Source organism: Pempheris klunzingeri, chromosome 2, assembly GCF_042242105.1.
Source record: "Pempheris klunzingeri isolate RE-2024b chromosome 2, fPemKlu1.hap1, whole genome shotgun sequence".
Taxonomy (NCBI): Eukaryota; Metazoa; Chordata; class Actinopteri; order Acropomatiformes; family Pempheridae; genus Pempheris; species Pempheris klunzingeri.
In genome coordinates, this window is record NC_092013.1 from 25,506,786 (window position 1) to 25,525,991 (window position 19,206).

At 43.9% G+C, this 19,206-nt stretch overlaps 1 protein-coding gene across 1 annotated transcript in view; it reads right to left on the bottom strand.

Annotated features, from left to right (window-relative positions):
• Positions 1-19,206, bottom strand: part of plekha6 (pleckstrin homology domain containing, family A member 6) — a 91,016-nt gene that overhangs the window by 32,427 nt on the left and 39,383 nt on the right. The window contains exons 5-9 of the mRNA XM_070844371.1: positions 13,943-14,115; positions 12,565-13,086; positions 9,368-9,848; positions 8,815-8,901; positions 2,553-2,606 (exon numbers count right to left, since the gene is read on the bottom strand). Of these exons, the coding sequence (XP_070700472.1) occupies positions 2,553-2,606; positions 8,815-8,901; positions 9,368-9,848; positions 12,565-13,086; positions 13,943-14,115 (1,317 nt within the window). The remainder of the gene's footprint in view (positions 1-2,552; positions 2,607-8,814; positions 8,902-9,367; positions 9,849-12,564; positions 13,087-13,942; positions 14,116-19,206) is intronic.

Here is a 19,206-nt window from a genome sequence, read left to right on the forward strand (position 1 = left end):
AGTGGAAAATCTTCCATGGGGTGGATTTCGGGAACCCTCGGCGTCTCCGGCGGAGGCGTCGCGGGTTCCCCCTCCCCCTCGGCAGCGTTGGACGACCCTGCGTCACCACTGAGCACAGCGCACCACATGTCCCTACCGGTCGTGAGCGCACCCCCGCACACTGCCCCACTAAACCATGAAAACCCGGCCAATCCGTCCCCAGAATCAGGGGGTGCGCCAGGCGGTTGCTTACAGCTGCCTTCACTCTATGGTTCTTTCCCCGGTATCTAACTTCAACGGGCACAATGGGATAGCGGTGAATATCCCCATGCACACACCTAATATTCACCCACCCTGCCTCCACCAAAGCCCCGGGCCGAACCAGGTTCTGGTGAATCATGGACTGCGTGCAGCCAGAATCTACCATAGCCTGGTGTATACCCCCTTGGATCCTTACCGGAACGCGGTACGTCTCACCTGAACCGGGGGAGGGTGCTGGCGGGCCGGCGACCCGGATCACTTGGCCCACCTCCATGAGCGGACACTCCGAGCGGAAGTGCCCGGGCCGCCCGCACCGCCAGCACTCCTGCCCTGACGTCTGAGGGACTCTCTGTGGGCGGGAGATGGCGCTGGTAGCAGCCGGGACCCGCGGAAGGGAGGGCCGAGGGACGGTGCTGCTGGCTGGCGGTGAGGCGGGGCCGGCTGGGTTTCCCTGCTGCGCCGGTGGGGCGAAGCTCTTCTTGCGGGGGGCGGGGTTGGGTCGTTCCGCCGCCGAAGCTCGGCCGTCCTCCTGGTTCCGGGGATGCACGGCCAGGTGATCCTCCGCCAGCGTGATGGCCGCATCTAGACTGGCGGGACGGTGACAGCGGACCCACGCAGCCGTCCTCGCTGGGAGCCCCTCCACGAACTGCTCCCTGGTGACGACCTCCACCAGCCGCGCCTCCCCGGCGGACTCCCTCGGCTGCAGCCACCTGGTTGCCGCATCTCGGAGCTGCAGCGCGTACGGGAAGGGCCGATCCCCCTGGCCCAGCCGAGACCCTCGGAAGCGGCGCCGGTGGTCCTCCGGCGAACAGCCAGTCCGGTCCAGTACCGCCTTCCTGACGGCGTCATAGCGCCCCCGGTCCGCCGCCGGCAAGCTGAGCGCCGCCGTCTGGGATTCCCCTGTGAGCAGGGGCAGCAGGCGCACTCCCCATTCCGCCTCTGGCCATCCGCACGCCCTCGCCGTCGCCTCGAACACCCCGAGGAATGTCTGCGGGTCGTCCCCTGCCGCCATTTTGTGCACCGCGAGATCAGCCAGCGGCGAGGGGAGGGAGCCGCGCGGCGATGCAGCCTCTGCATGGGCCAGCAGACTCTCCAGTACCGCCGCCTGTCGCTCCGCCCGGACCTGGAGCATCTCCAGGTGCTGCCGGTTCGCCGCCGCCTGCTCATGGCTCCTCCGGGCCATCTGCCCCAGCTTCTGGGCCAGCTCGGCCAGAAGCGGGGCAGGTTGTCCCTCCCCACGGTCTACCATCCTTATAGTGCCCCACATTGGGCGCCAGTGTAACATGATCTTCTGTCTCCGTGAGTTCTCCCAGCACATATAGATCAGGCAGGACTCGGTTAACAGTCAACTCTTTTATTTTATAGCAGCCAACAATGCTTCAGGCCGCGGGCTCCTGCTTTGGCCATGTGTCTCCCTCCTGGGTCCCGGCGTGCTACCGTATAATAAGGGAGAGAGGCAATCTACTGCACCTGTTCCCAGGTGCGCTGGTGATACTTGCCTCTCTCCTGCGCCATCTCCTGGGCCCGCCCTGCACCTCTCTCCGTTGCAGCTGAGCTCAAAACCAGCCCACACCCCCACAGCATGTTTTCTACATATATTCACACATAGTCATAAGATTTTGGCTGGACATTGCCAAAAATGTCAACACAGGCCCTCATGAGCAAATTATCTCATGGACTGTCTAAATCTCATGGACTCTAGGAGTCAAGCGGAATCCAAAAGTATGATGTGAGCTTATGAAAGAATGCTGCAGAAGAGTGTAACCATGGATCTGTTTGTAACAGCATGGACCACATGAAGATGAGACAAGGATTAAAGAAGAAAGCCAGGCTTGGTTAGGTATGGTATATTTGGTCTATTATTGGCATATAGTGCCCTTGGCTAAGGCCTGGATTGAGGACCAGTCTGAACAAGCCAACACTGGGATATATTAGACAAGTTCTGAGCTAAAGTAAAAAAAGGTCATTCACAACACATTAGTTAAGTCTTAAACCATGAGAGAAGCTGCTCTGATGAAGTGCTGCTAGTGGTGGCCTGCCTTGCTGTGGTGCTCTCTCCTCTCTTACTTGGCTGGACATTGCCAAGAGCCTTGTTGTTGAGGATGGGCATTTCACCATTGGGAAACCGTCAGATGACAGAAAACTAGCTTATGTAACAGGACGACTGCTTGAACTGTGTTAAGATAAGCTAATAACATATTTAAAGTAAATTTAGAAGTCTGTATAGAGAATAAAAGAGGGATGGAACCTCAGGCACTCACAATGTCAACACAGTGTAATATATAATGACAATACTGAGAGTGTCATCTTACCTGTTGGTCTAAGTAATCCAAGTTGCGCTGGAGCTGAAGGTCTAATATATCCTCCTGAGCCAAGCAGCAGCAATACATGGAAATCACATCAACACATACTATATAGAAATAAGGCTTTCAGATAAGACAGCAGCAAAGCAAAGCACTCTGTCGATCACACTCGAGGTCTACAGCCCCTCACTGATGTACAGTTCCCCAAGGCTGTCACATGTGATGATGTCATACATCACTCCTGTCTTCCTCTCACAGTCCTGTCTTTAGGCTGTACCAACTGAGCGTGTTGTTTGTTTGGTAATGCTTGCAGCCTAGCTTTATAATGCAATGTATGGAACAACTTTATGCCAGTGGTCACTGATTCAAGAGCTACTCAAGAAAACTCTAACAATGTAAGAGAGTAAGAGAGTAAGATTGTTACTCCATTGAGAGACAAACCTTTTCTGCAATTATCATATAAATCTTACTGCAAATATTATTACGTATATATATATATTATTATATCGATGTACTGTATATAATAAAAAACCCTGAAAGTTTGGAATTTAAAGTATTTTGTTGTTCAATTAACTTTAAATAAAAAAATTGTTCAATAGACAGTAGTTCAAACATTCTAATTTAGCTTTGGAAAAACAACTTATGCACTTAAGGATAAGCATTAGGAAAATATTGGGCTGAAAAATCAGGTTGAAATATATTTGATAGTCCAAGCTATGAAGATCATGCAATCATACATCCTGTTACATGTAATGAATTGTGATCCCTACGGGTACGTGCATGACTGTGTTCAGAATGGCACACTGACACACTGCCTACTACCTACTCAACAGTGTGGTCTGCATGCTGCCTACTAAATGAACAATGAAGTATGCCATTACCAGCTCAATCAAGTATGCTTGACTATGTTCAATCAATACGACTTCTGTGTTAACTGCAACATCACGGTCTGAGCTACAGTTGAATGAAAACTGCTTACCACAAATGTAAATCAGCATTATCTCTCTTTCTATATTTAATATATAATAATAATATATAATATTTTCAAGTATCATTTCAAGGTAAACTAATTATTAATGACTAATTATTTAGTGTTAAAATGTGCATTATATGTGAGTTTTTTCTCTTAACTGTACCTTGATGTCTTTCAGTGTCCTGAGAAAGCTCCTGCTTAACATTCACCCGCCAATTGTGATGTATTGATTGCATTTAATATCCACAGACATTAACATTGAGATTAATAGCGGATGGGTCAAATAGTATATTATTAATGAGGAAACATTACACTACTCGCCATCATTCTTAAATCTTTTATACAACCATGCCTCTCACCAGCCACTCAGTGGTGTTAGTTGTGTCGCCAGTTGTGTATGGCGCATACTCAGAATTTTTTACCAATAGAGTATACATTTGGGCATTTCTTGCCTACACAAAGTCCACATACAGTACAGGCCAAAAGTTTGGGCACACCTTCTCATTCAATGCGTTTTCTTTATTTTCATGACTATTTACAATGTAGATTCTCACTGAAGGCATCAAAACTATGAATGAACACATGTGGAATTATGTACTTAACAAAAAAGTGTGAAATAACTGAAAACATGTCTTATATTCTAGTTCCTTCAAAGTAGCCACCCTTTGCTCTGATTACTGCTTTGCACATTCTTGGCATTCTCTTGATGAGCTTCAAGAGGTAGTCACCTGAAATGGTTTTCACTTCACAGGTGTGCCTTTTCAGGGTTACTTAGTGGAATTTCTTGCCTTATTAATGGGCTTGGGACCATCAGTTGTGTTGTGCAGAAGTCAGGTTGATACACAGCCGACAGCCCTATCGGACAACTGTTAGAATTCATATTATGGCAAGAACCAATCAGCTAAGTAAAGAGAAACGAGTGGCCATCATTACTTTAAGAAATGAAGGTCAGTCAGTCCGGAAAATTGCAAAAACTTTGAATGTGTCCCCAAGTGCAGTCGCAAAAACCATCAAGTGCTACAACGAAACTGGCTCACATGAGGACCGCCCCAGGAAAGGAAGACCAAGAGTCACCTCTGCTGCTGAGGATAAGTTCATCCGAGTCACTAGCCTCAGAAATCGCAAGTTAACAGCAGCTCAGATTAGAGACCAGATGAATGCCACACAGAGCTCTAGCAGCAGACACATCTCTAGAACAACTGTTAAGAGGAGACTGCGCGAATCAGGCCTTCATGGTAAAATAGCTGCTAGGAAACCACTGCTAAGGAGAGGCAACAAGCAGAAGAGATTTGTTTGGGCCAAGAAACACAAGGAATGGACATTAGACCAGTGGAAATCTGTGCTTTGGTCTGATGAGTCCAAATTTGAGATCTTTGGTTCCAACCGCCGTGTCTTTGTGCGATGAACAAAAGGTGAATGGATGGATTCTACATGCCTGGTTCCCACCGTGAAGCATGGAGGAGGAGGTGTGATGGTGTGGGGGTGCTTTGCTGGTGACACTGTTGGGGATTTATTCAAAATTGAAGGCATACTGAACCAGCATGGCTACCACAGCATCCTGCAGCGACATGCCATCCCATCCGGTTTGCGTTTAGTTGGACCATCATTTATTTTTCAACAGGACAATGACCCCAAACACACCTCCAGGCTCTGTAAGGGCTATTTGACCAAGAAGGAGAGTGATGGAGTGCTGCGCCAGATGACCTGGCCTCCACAGTCACCGGACCTGAACCCAATCGAGATGGTTTGGGGTGAGCTGGACCACAGAGTGAAGGCAAAAGGGCCAACAAGTGCTACGCATCACACCTTTTTGTTAAGTACATAATTCCACATGTGTTCATTCATAGTTTTGATACCTTCAGTGAGAATCTACAATGTAAATAGTCATGAAAATAAAGAAAACGCATTGAATGAGAAGGTATGCCCAAACTTTTGGCCTGTACTGTATTATGCAGTTGAAACACACTCAATTTACTCAATTTGACATCATATTTAGGATAAATAGTACGTCAGTATGACATTCTGAACATAGCCTCTTTCCACACACCATGCCATGCCATGTGGGACTGATGGTTCAAATCTTATCTACTGCATTTCCTGATGAAAGAAAAAATATTTCCAGAAGATATTTGTCTCAAATGCTGAAAGTATTTCCTTCCTTATAAAACACTGGGAAATGCCAATCTTTTAAAGTTTATGATTCCAGCATTGTTTACAGCCACATTGCTAGTTAGAACCAATCTTCTCCCCTGTTTTCTACTGGAGTGTTGTAATGTTTTTTGGCATAATATTGCCATCAGCTGTTGTTCAGTTTACTGTGCATTATATTATGCCATTCTCATCACTCATCACATCACTCATCACTTCATACTCATGTGAGCGTGGCTATCCTCATGCTGGTACCATGAGATGCTATTTTCCCTCTTAAGCCTCCACATACAGGAGTCTCCCTAGGTCACATTTGGTTAAAGGGGTCTCATTCAAGCCAACTGTGAAACTTAAGGTTAGGGAAGCCTTGTCTCTGTCTTTGGAGTATAGTTTATCTGCTCTCTAATTGCTTGGGGTGGCTGAGGGCCTTCAGATAAGGAGTCGTTGTCCGTTGTCAGGGTTATCAAGGGTTATCAAGGGTTGCACATGATGTGCTGTGCTCCAGACATGTTTCCTGTGTGAGGAACATGTTGACATTGACCTGGAGATTCAAAGAATGTGATCCGGGGTAACATGAATGGTTATAGGTCCTTGTTTAGATTTCAGAGAGCCATTGGACAACTCACACATATTTGTGGAAATGTACAGAATACATTTGGCCATGGAATAATTTTGGCATGCCCATCAGGTAGACTGATCACAAAACACACAACCCTCAGAATTGAAGTGGCGTTGGGCAGTTATTGCTGTTGTCTCTGGTCTCCTTGGCCTAGCATTAATAAACATCGCAGCATAAGATATCAAGATCTAGTCATCTTTTTTTTAACTAGCAGAACTGAACATGCAACATCTATATTATAGAACTTTAAGGGATTGCCATATAGTCCATTGATCATGAGTGAAATTGATAACCCATGGAAGATTTTTTTCTCTGTCCTATTTCTCTCAACTATGTAAGTCACACACATACACTCATACACTGAGCTGCACTCAAAATTATTCAACCTCATTGAGAATTGAGAAAGGTATATTGGCAAAATTTGTTCAATGAACAACTCAGACAAGAAAAATAGTTCAACACAACTAATATTATAGGTTCATCCATTCATTCATCCACTATCTTCTGCTTATCCGGAGTCATGTCTTGGTGGCAACAGGTCAAGCAGGGCACTCAAGACGTCAAGACGAGCAACGCTTTCCATTCCCAGGCCAGATGAGATATATAATCTCTCCAGTGAGTTCTGGGTCTGCCTGGGGGCCTCCTCTCGGTGGGATGTGCCCAGTAAACCTCCAAACGGTGGTGCCAAGGAGGCCCGGACCACCTCAACTGGGTCCCTTTGATGTGAAGGAGCAGCTGCTCCACTCCAAACCCCTCCTGGATGTCCAAGCTCCTCACCCTATCTCTAAGGCTGAGCCCAGACACCCCCTCATGGTCACGGTGGAGCCTTGGTGGAGTCCAACACCCACTGCAAACATGCTTGATTTTATGCCGAGAATGCGGACCGGATGGCTTGTAGCCACGAACACGGTACCCCATACTCCCACAGTAAACCCCACAGGATTTGCCGAGGGACACGGTCATAGGCCTTCTCCAAGTCCACAAAGCACAGTCCAATAACCACTCCGACAACCCTGCTTGGCTGGTTCACACAGCCTTAGCCAAGCCCTGCTTTCTCTTCCTGAGCCACCAAACACTTGACCAGGACTTCCTTGAGGCCACCCGAAAGTCCTCCTCCATAGCCTCCCCGAACTCCTCCCACATCTGGGTTTTCGCCTCAGCGACCACTGAAGCTACAAACCTTCTAGCCCCCCGGTACTGATCTGCTGCTTCAGGAGACTCCCAAACCAACCAGGCCTGAAAAGCCTCCTTTTTCAGCTGGACGGCCTCCCTCACTGCTGGTGTCCACCAGCAGGTTCTTAGGTTGCCGCCCCAACCAGCACCGATGACCTTCTGGTCACAGCGCCCGGAAGTTGCCTCTGCAATAGAGACTTTGAATATGGCCCACTCAGATTCCATGTCTACAAAATCCCTGGGGATATGTGAGAAATTCCTCTGGAGATGGGAGTTGTGCACCTCCCGGACAGCGGCCTCCACCAGATGCTCCCAGCACACCCTAACTACACGTTTGGGTTTACCAGGTCTGTCGGCATCCTTCCCTGTCATCTGACCCAGCTCACCACCAAGTGGGGATCAGTTGACAGCTCTGCTCCTCTCTTCACCCAAGTGTCCAAGACATGTAGCTGCAGATCCGATGGCACGACCACAAAGTCGATCATAGATCTCTGGCCTAAGGTGGTCTGGTATCATGTACACCTTATGTTCGAACAATCCATGCCTAGCACAGAAGTCAAATAACAAAACACCACTCTGGTTCAGATCAGGCAGGCCGTCACACACTGAACTTCTTGCTCCATTTCATACAGGTGTTTTTGGAATTGCTCTTAATATAATAGTAATAGTAATATTACAAGTGGTTTCTCAAAATTCAACACAATATGCCACTTTTAATGACTCAAAATCATTCAAAACCTTCTTGATAAGCATCTTTAGTACTTAGTAGAGCACCCTTATGACCTGTTGCAAATGTGATACATAGCCAGACATGGGAAATAACCTCAAGCTCCTGGCTCTGGCTGCTACCACCAAGTATTGCAGGTTTTTTAGTTGCATCTGGTGTGCCTGAGACAAAACTTTGCAAATGAATGCTCTTATGAGGAATTCTATTCAGTAGGTTGAATAAGTTTGAGACTGCAATGGTCATTAAATGTGTCAAATTTGGAGAAACCACCTGCAATATTAGTTGTGTTGATCTATTCAAATTGTTCTTGTTTGAGTTGTCCATTGAGCACAGCTTAATGTTTATAAATTTGGCCAATAAACCTCATCAGCAATGGGGGTTGAATAATTTTGAGTGCAACTGTATACGCACACAAGCAACCTAGAGCCTTAGAGGAAAAAAATTCAGGAAAAAGGGTCCAGACAGATAATCGGAGGACTGATGTGTGATAGAAACTGGCTGCAGCTGCAAAGCATGGCTACACATAAATGCTATATCTACTGTAGGCATCTGCAACCACAGGACTGTGTATGTGACTGTGTTATCTAGTGGATGAATATATACAGTATTACAGCACATTAGTAGCACATACCATTTTATTGTGGATGGAGGGGGATGCAGGGTAGTTGTAATTGTATAATCCTTGGCTTAAGGACCTCCTATCACCAGGGTAGTCATACTGAAGAAGACAGGGAAGGTAGGGAGGGAAAGAATGATGGGAAGAATAAATGCAAGAATGAATGAAAGTTGTAAGACTGCATTAAGGTGAATATGGTTATAGCATATGAAAACAAAACATTAATCTCATTCTTTTCTTCATCCATGGTGATTTATAGTACTACAGGTAATTTATAGGCTTTTAAACCCTTTATGGAATTCTGAAAACATAAATTTCAAATTCTGTTCTGATTTTGAGCCTCAATTCTAATCTTTAATGACACTTTTCATTCAATTTACTTTTTTCTAAAATCAAAACCTACATTCAGTCTAAGTATTGGGAAAAAGCTAGGGAAGAAAGCTAGATTTCAGAATATAAAATCATCTGTTGTAACAAAAAACATAGTCGAATTGAGGTGGCGGTCATCATTTATGTCCACTGTATAAAGGCTACAGATACACACAGACACACACACAGTTAGTTTCACCTTCAGTGAGCTGAGTGATCTCCTCAAGTTGTTGACAGCAGCATAGTTCATGTCATCTCTCAGCCTCCCTGGAAACCAGTCAAAGCGGGCAGATGGTGATCGAGCTGGCGAGGCAAAGTTGGGTGGCACAGGTGAGTAGTGCCCCCGTGATGACATGGATGGCGACCTGGGCACAGACCTGGAGCGTGGCTGGATGGACAGACGCCTCATGGATGTTTCTATTTCACCAGAGTACTGTGGCCCCCAATGATCCCTGGACACTGGGGGTCCATACAACTGATGGGGTCTGTCCCTCAGCGAGTGACGCTTCTCCTCAACAGTCCAGCGTCTGTCATATCCTCCTACAGCAGACACTGAGCAGATGCTGTCTGGTCGGACAGCTGTTGGGTACAGAGGGTACTCCTCCACGTACTGGGGGCCAGCAGTGTAGCCATAGTAGTCAGCCGACATCCCACGACTCATTGGGTAGCAACCAGATGGGCTGGAAGGACAGCAAAAGACAAAAGGGAGAAATAACCACCTTATCAAATGTCATGTCAAGACCTGGAAATGGAACTGAAGATGGGGGTGATGTTTAAACCAGTAGCAGTCCAAAATGTAGCCTCTTAATCTTGTTAAATAAAGGCTAGGCTAAAATAACGATAATAATAAGGATAATTATACCTTTGTTTATTATGCACATGGAATTTAAATTCATTAAATAATCCCCTTTATGAACCAAACACTGCAAATGAGGCATTTTTGATGGTTTATCAAAGAGTTTTGTTATTTACAAGATAATGTCAGACCAAGTATTTTCCCTCAAATTACTGTCTATGACCTCTGTTGTATTGTATGCTTTGACAAATGATATTAGTTTTATCAGGAAGGTCTGAATTTCAACAAGGTTACGGAAAAGTGAAATGTTACTGATTTGAAATACAAATTATTACAGCTGTGCCAAAGTTTCATGACAAATTTCATGATAATCAGTACAGTTAATGCACAGACACAACAGACAATGTGATATTCAAGTAGGCTCAACTTTTCCAATAGCATTTGGTGGACTGACTGTCCTTCTATATCAAAATTACAAACCAATGGGGACTTCCGGGCGCTAGATGGAGTAGAAAGACGTGTGTAGAGAAGCTCTCCAGCGTAAATTCAATAACTTTGTGAAAAGACTAGTTACTTTAGCAGAAAGTGAAAATCTTGATAGATAGATAGAAAGAAAGAAACCGAAACAAAAAGACTAAAGCCACAATGCCGAAAACTGAAGACAAAAACAATTCCGCCACCAAAGATAGCAAAGTAGCATCACAAGCTAACGGCAACTCACGTGAAGCTACAAGACACCCCGGAACGAGCAAAACGCCAGGAGACCTACTTGAAGCGATAAAAGAGCTAAAATCCGAGCTGAAGAGCGACAACGACAACTTGAGAAAGGACATTAACTCCTTTCACACAGAGGTGAGCAGTAAACTCGATGGTTTGGCCGAAGAGATGCAGGGGCTGAAGGAGCGAGTGGGTGAGACGGAGACACGAGTGGGGCAAGTGGAGGACATGGCCGTGGAAATGACCGAAGCGCTCACAACAGCTATAAAGCGCCAGAAAACTCTGCAACAAAAACTCACAGATTTGGAATCCAGATCAAGAAGAAACAACATCCGCATCTTTGGAGTTGCAGAGGGTGAAGAAGGAAGTTCTGTGATGCGCTTCGTCTCGGACCTTCTCAAATGTGAGCTGCCACTACCCACGGACATGGACCTAAAGATACAGCGGGCTCATCGCTCCCTCGCTCCAAAACCAAGACCAGAGGCACCCCCGAGACCCCTTATCATTAACTTCCAAGAATTTATAATTAAAGAAACTGTGTTAAGAGAAGCCTGGAAAAGGGGTAAGATTCAACTCGGCAACTGCCCGCTATTCTTTGATCATGACTACGCTGCAGAAATCGTACAGAAGCGTAGGCAAGACAACGAGATAAAGAAATGCCTGAAGGCGAAGGGCATACGTTTCCAGACCCCCTACACCAGTATGAGAATCCACAGGGACAGCGGAGCCCGGACCTACACTAGCGCAAATGACGCGGGGCAGGAGCTGCAGAGACGGGGCTACAGTGTGGAGGTGCCTGCCGCGATCGACGAGGAGGACCCCGGTGTGACCCGGCTGAAAGAGCTGCTGGGCTGGCAGCGACAGGGCAGGAACCCGCGGGGAACGACACCTACTGCGGCTGATAGAGCTAAGGAGAGACTCCGGGAGTTCCAGAGGAGCCCCACAGAGTGACAGGAAAGATGGCTTTGGGAGCAGTAATGTGATGGACATGTAATTCACTTTCTGGATCAATACCTTTGAGCTGGGAGCGGCTCCAGGGACAGGACTGAGACCGTTGAACACATAGGATGGTAGTAGTTTCACTACTAAACCCCCTCATAGGGCCCTTTCTTTACAAAAAGATTTACCCTAGACCCATCAACGGGGTCATGGAGGAGAGAAAACTGCTCCTCCTTTGGAGTTCCAGTTGAGTTTAACCATGCAAAGAGGGCCAGACCTGAAAACAGCAGGCTGTGTGTAGAATATCTGCTCATTTTATCAACACTCTTGTTGTATTTTTAAGTCTGCTCTTTCTTTTATTTTGGTTGCAGGCATTACTGTTAATGTATAGTACTTTCAGCTGCATTTTGTGAATGAAAAGTGCTATATGCCTATAAAATATATCTTTAATAAATATATTATTATCAAAAAAAAAATTACAAACCAATAAACTGTACTGAGGATGAACATTAAAACAACTTTGTGAAGAAATGTCATGCAATCATAGCATCTTTGAAATTAGTCTGATAACTTGAGACAAATCCAGTGACAACTAGTACCATAATATCTTTTTTTGACTACAAGTAACTAACATCAGATGTGATCCAACACATAAGGGCTTAAAAGTATTTTTGTCAATGTTACTGCATGCCGTGAAAATATTGCCGTGAACAATAATGAATAATGCAGGTGCATGTAGCTGGGTCACCTGCATGCAACTCATACAATAATTATTGTGCCAGCGTAAGATCACTTAAAATAACTTACAGTACACTAGTACCATCAGTGTCCAGTATCCTCATGACAACTGAAGCATAATCTGAAGCTAAGTGCAAAGAACAACACAGAAACAGACCTGAAGAGAAACACAGGTGTTATCCTTTACATCTTTTCCACTGAACTACCTGTTGATATCCTCCTGAGAAGCCATGCCTCGCCGCTGGTTGACCCACTGCTGCAGCTGGGCCATGGAGCTCTTCCTCTGGGCCACCCTCTCTGGAGCCGTCCTGGGCACAAACCCCCTTCTCAGCACTACATTCTCCTGCTGCTCCCTGGGGTCATGCGATGGGCCGGTAGCCTCTGGGTTTCCTTGAGAGGCATGATGCCCAATGTGACTCCTGGATGGAGGGGGTTTGCTATTCATGTTATGGGGCATGGTTTTGCAAGGGCCATAGTTGATCCAACTATTTGTATGGTGATTTGGGTGAGAAGTGTGGTCAGCACCACGACCTCCCCCTTCATCTTCACCTTCTCCTCCACCTTCTCCTCGCCTTCCATCATTCTTTTTTACCTCCTGATTTGAGTGGGGGGGTGTCCCAATCTTAGGGTCATTGTGTGTCTCTGTGTGTTGATGCTGTTGTGTTTGTGGGTCAGGTGCCTTGGCCACCATGACGTGGTTGACATCAGCTATGGTGTCCGAGTTTGTTCTGTGGGTGGGTGGGTGGTAAAAAGAAAGCATAAGAATAGACAGGCAGCTTTGTTTTGTTTTGATGCAGAAGCAATGAAGGAGGCACAAGTGAATTTGAAACCAGAAAATGTTAACACCAGGCCAAATAAATGAGTCATCATCAACACATTTGAATCCCCTTAAAGGTCATGTTGTTTATTAGATTTTTGTACATTTCTCCCTTAAACGTTGTTTTCCAATGTTCCAACTCCCAGTTGTTCTGGACCAAAAACATAATGACCCATTGTTTTACCAATATATTCTTCATTGGGTCAAACATGTCTTAATTAGTCATTTGTTTTGTTTTTGTAAGAAGATATGTAAAGCCAGTGTAGAGCTCCTTCCCATTATCTTTGTTGCTACATGCCAAGATGTCTAGCTACATTTGATTTGATTTGATTTTAAAGTTTGTGACATATGTTATACCACATTACCCATTTGTAATTTTTGTTTATAATTTGGGCACAAAATCTACAAAATGCGATTGTAGTTTGTTTCTTATTCAAGTACTCCTCCACAAGTGCTAATCTTTGTAGCTGGGAAGAAATATTTTTCAATGAGCTGAGGACATGCCAGTGTAAATACCATAAAACAACTTGTCTCATTGTGGTGTGTGTTGAGGCCAATTATTATGTCGTCCCTGATAACATAACCAGATGGGATCAAAGTAAAATTAATTTAAAAAAATCAATGTAATCAATTTAAGAAATGAATAGTACATACAAGCCCTGGCCATATTGCTTGAACATATTGGACAGACCCAACGAAACAGAAGATGTGCCTATGTGTGCGTGCTGTATGTCCAGTATGGCTCTGTGCATCTGTGTGAACAGCACCTCTGTGTTGGCTGAATGTTGACCTCTGAAGCCTCACTCATGGCTCTAACCCAGTCTTCCTGCTCTTCATGGCTGTCTGTGCTGAAATAGTATGTCCTGGTCCCAGCATGTTCGGCCTGCATGCAAAACACAACAGGATCCTTCAACTGCCTGTCCTCCCCCTCAAACCAAACCTGCAGAGGGAGACAAAACACAGAAAGACAGCACATAAGTATCAGTCGTAGACTGGCCAGTGTTCATCATAGCTGACATGCCCATCATTTTCATCAGCAGGAGTTACTGCTCTTCTCATGCAGTGAAGAAGCATGACACTAAAGATGTCCAGGTAAAAGGCAATTCCAGTTTATCACAAATAGTGTTTGTTTTGGAAACAAACCAACGGTTTATCCAGAGTTTCTAAATTATTTTATTTGAAGGTCAAACTGAATGTGAGTACACCTGAAAGGTCAATATGTCATATGCTGTACATATTTTAGAGCCCCTTGAGGCACATTAGTGATTTATGATAATACATGACTATGACTCTGACTTCTTTTTAGTGATCCCACTGTGTTCTCAGATTTCAGCAAATGACATGATGAGCACAATGCTGCTGTTATTGGCAGAATTAAAGGATGTAACTATGAAAACAAGGACACAAATTGTGATAAACCAGAACTATCCTTTAACAGTATCCAGGCACAATCGTCTGAAAGTGTAACAGAATCAGTGAGTGAGTCAACCAAAGAGCACCCTAAAATCATTTTCCTCCTAGCTCACGTTCTTTGCATGTTTTGAGACTGAGGCCAGTTCACAAATGAGCTTTGAAACACTATATGGTTTTTAGAGGTGGAATTGGTTGCAATAAAGAAATCACATTGTGAATTTGTAAACGGCAGAGTTAACATGCAGTCAATAATTTAGCCTTAGATACAGGAACATAGATACCATTGTCTTTCATGTGTGTCTGTGTGGTAGTAACTGCACAGAGAGATGCAGAATTCACTATAAAATTGACTCTAACTCGCTTAATTCTGAACCAATTTTCATAAAGTTTGTTGAGGTTGAACATACGGGTTATCTGTCAGAATTAAATTTAGTTACTGGGGGTGAATCTAATCAATTCTTCCATAACATTAACTTGTAAATAGCTACTTCCATTGGGACCTGCAGGCTCCACTCTAGTATAATAATATAATGAAGATTAAAATAAAACATTTACAATATTCAGGGACATTATTCATTTAAACTGTCCACCCTGCAGAAGTGTCTCAGGGTGTACAGGTAAACTGAACTTGTACACTTGTGTATTTTATTAACAAATTCATTTAATTATGAGTCCAATAACATGCAGCAAAAATAGATAAAAGGGTATAATAGATATAGAAATCTTTTTTGGAGAAGCTCACAAATGCTGACATACTAAATAATTTACGCATGATGTTGCTTATTCGGAGATCTTAGTCTGCATGTCCCAGTAGATGTTGCGGCAATTCAGAAAGCTAATCTTTTGGTGTGGAACTGATTAGATCCCAGTAATGGCCTTAATTTCCAACATATAACCAGTATCATGCTCATTTTCTTACGTTTATAACAAACAAAAGTTTATGCAAACTGGTCTGAATCAAGCGATTTCAAACAGTTGATTTTGTAATCAGATGCAGATCTTGACCTCCCCAATATGGTGAACATGTAGACATATGTACATATGGAAGTGGCCAATGAGGTATACCAATAAACTGAACAACCCAGACAGAACAAGACAAGACTGTTGCATGAAATCGTGACGTGTGAATCCTTCAGTACCCAAGTGACATGCAGACATGCAGTACAACAGAGTAATCATGCATCCAAAAAGAAGAGCAGTACAACATCAGGACTGTACCTACTGTACTTTCTACCACAACAGAAGATGGCGAAGGCTAGCAGATCTCACGGGGGTGGATGAAGGTGGGAGGGGGAGGAGACAGAGGGAGGTGGGGGGTGGTTAAGGGTTGTGGTGTCAAAGGTCACTGGTCACTGCTGGTTAGCATAATGTTAGAGCCTGAAAATGTTTTCTTAAAGCTGTGGCCTGCCTTTGGTTGAAGAAGATAGATGGTTTAGAATAGGGGTGCCCACACTTTTTCGGCTTGCGAGCTACTTTTAAAATGACCAGGTCAAAATGATCTACCTACATTAAAAATGCTAAACATACTGAGTATACTTTATATATACAATATATGTTGGTGTACACTGCAACTAATGTAACCCTTGGTATTACACATAAAAATTTACAGCAGTAATGCACATAGGTGACAAACAGTGATGTAACCATCAATATTGCACCTAAGTGACAAGAGTAATTGGAACATTCAATACATTTATGGTCACTACCTTACTCTGATGACTTGCACTGAATGGAGTCAAATATCCCTTCCTATCCCATCCCCCATCCCAGAGTATCCCTTCTTTAGTAGATATAGATTGGAAAGCTAACTAGGTCTTAGTCTAGTCTAGGTCTAGTTTTGCAGTAGCTAATGCGTTTCACCGCGTGCATGTCCCCGCCTGCGACCCGTAGCAGAGAAGAGATCACAGACTGATTTTTTTTTTAATGTCACACGATCTACCCGCAGTACCTCCGCGATCGACCGGTAGATCGCGATCGACGTATTGGGCACCCCTGGTTAAGAACATCAGGAAATAACGAACAATACACATACAAACTATATGATGAGCCATTTGAACTCTTAAAAGACTCTTAATTCTTAAAAGTAATGGATCCAAGAGGGTGCTGCTAATGTCTGTCTTGGTTTTGTCATATTATTTGTTAATTCAGTGTTGTGTTACAATACTGCAAGCTCTTTCACCAAAGAATTCATGAACATCAAGGATTCAACCCCTTTGGATTCATTTCTCACTTTCATTGTCTCATCAGTGGAATTACTATACATTCTGGTCAAAGGTACACTCACCTTTGTGAAATGCTATAGGAGAGGAAAGCGGGCTGGTGCACTCGTGCATCTCCGCACATGTGGGCTTCACACAACAATACCGGTAATATACATGCCCTTATTGAGCAAAACAACTGGTCAAAATTTAGTTTCTGTTGGGGGAATCCTCCATTGTGTTCTTCACAGAGATGTGGCTGTGCTGATCAATACGACTGACAAGTTTCTCCCTCCAGCACCTGGACTTCCTAGGAAACTATGCCAGGTTCCTGTTGAGGGCCTTATCTCTGTCTTCAATATGATCCTCACAGCTCTTCTACAGAACAAGTTCTCCCTACGCACCAATAAACCAAGCCAAATTTCTTGTACTGTGAAAACTTAATTGGCAATAAACCTGATTCCGACTAAAAGACCCTAAAATGTTAAGTAAAGATCTTGGAATATTGACTATACATGAGCTTCAAACTGTTTCCTGAAAGACTTAATGTGAGCTTAATGTATGTTTCCTACAAAAACATGATTCGGCAACTCCAAACATCAGATAAATGTAATGAGGGAAAGGTAGAAAGTCTGCATGAAAACACTCATACTTTGGTACTTAATTGTAAATGTGGAGAATGACTTTCTCTGTGTATATAATAGATATAATAGATCAGAGTGGTGTTCACATTTACCATTATTCAAATACTTGCTTTATTTACACTTTATTTATTTTTTAGTAATGTCAATGTTGAGACTGGCATGAATCATAACCATTCTTAAGCAGTCATATCCATTGTGCAGCCAAAGAGTGCAGGTATAACTTGTCTAATGTCGTAGAAATTTTAAAAATAAAAGTATACTGATGATCTGATTTCCACATGTAAATCATTAATGTTTCATCTCTTTCAGGCAGCCCTAAAACTATTAGTTCATCTTAAAAGTTCCATTGCCTTTTGTCTGTTGATCACGTGGCTAAAAACATTTAAATATTAATTGTTTGTGTGATCAGTCCTCTTTTGCTACAAGGCTTATTGTCTTCATATTCGAAAAATTCAATGCACAATTTATATTGCAGAAATGCCAGTTGCCCATGAACACTCTCCTAATACAGTAAATGATAAGTTACAATAGTGATGCTTGTTTAATAAAATCAAATGATATATTTTCATGTGAGTGTAAACAACGAGAGTCCTACAAAACTCAACACCTAATACAATGAAACAGGTTCCAAAACTAAAAAATCAGGCCTTACAAATCTCACTTAAGTGCAAGGTTTGAATTCAAATCCTGGTGTCTAATTGGACAAGATCACCAGGGCTCATGGGGATCCCTATGATGTGGCCATCACTTCACCAGAAATGCAAAGCCGGTGCGTACCACTGCATAGTGCCTTTCTATTGTAACGCAAGTTGTTACAGGAGGTGTTTTCTGATCAGCTGTTTATACCTTTAACAACCTTACCCCACTGGGTACCCCACTATGCCCTGTTGTCTTTCAATTTAAGTCAACTCTCTGTGTTTGGCATGTGTAACATAATGATATAATGTTGACCAATGCCATGGACTTTTTTGTGTTAGTTACTGCCACCACATGTAAAGCCAGTAAGCTGCATTCTATCAGTTACAACACCAGCACCACGGCAGGTGGCTCAGTACCGTGGTGGAGAGGACCCTTCTTTTCTTTGCTTTCAGTGCTTTCCTCTTTTTTCTCTCTCTCTCCTTCACTAAACCTGCAAATACATACACACATTCACATATCTTTATTGCACAGATAGTGTGGTAGCATAACAAACACAATTTAGTACTAACCTAGATCTCCTGATTGACTCTCGTGAGCCTGTCCACCATTTTGCCCCCCCCCCCGTGTGTTTAACTTTGGCTGCTGAATGCAGACGTAGTGACTGAAGACATGTTTTGTGTGGCTCAAGTGTATGATGTAGGGGGAGGAGCTGTACTGACATAGAGACAAGAAAAGGAAATGATGTCAGTCATAAAACAGAAGTCACTTCCGTCCACGGTGGAGCACTGTAAGGCTCCGCCTCCAGCACTAATGCAAAGTGATGCAATTGGCTGAAATGGCTGCATTGTAAGAAGCAGCAGTAACCTAGCAACAGAGGCGGGGCTGTGGGAGTGTGTGTGTGTGTGTGTGTTTATATGTGTGTAGCCTCCCTCCTTTGCTCTCCTTTCTTTGTTCATTCATTCAGTGGCAAATAGGTAACAGGGAGGAAGGAAGATGACAGATATTAACTCTTATTTCTCACACTTCCTTTCTTTTGAATCATAAATATCCAATTATTAAGATCATTTATTATTTACTGCCCATTGAAATAAAAATAAAAAAACAAAAGAAAGTTGGAAGAAAGGAGGGCGAAAGAAG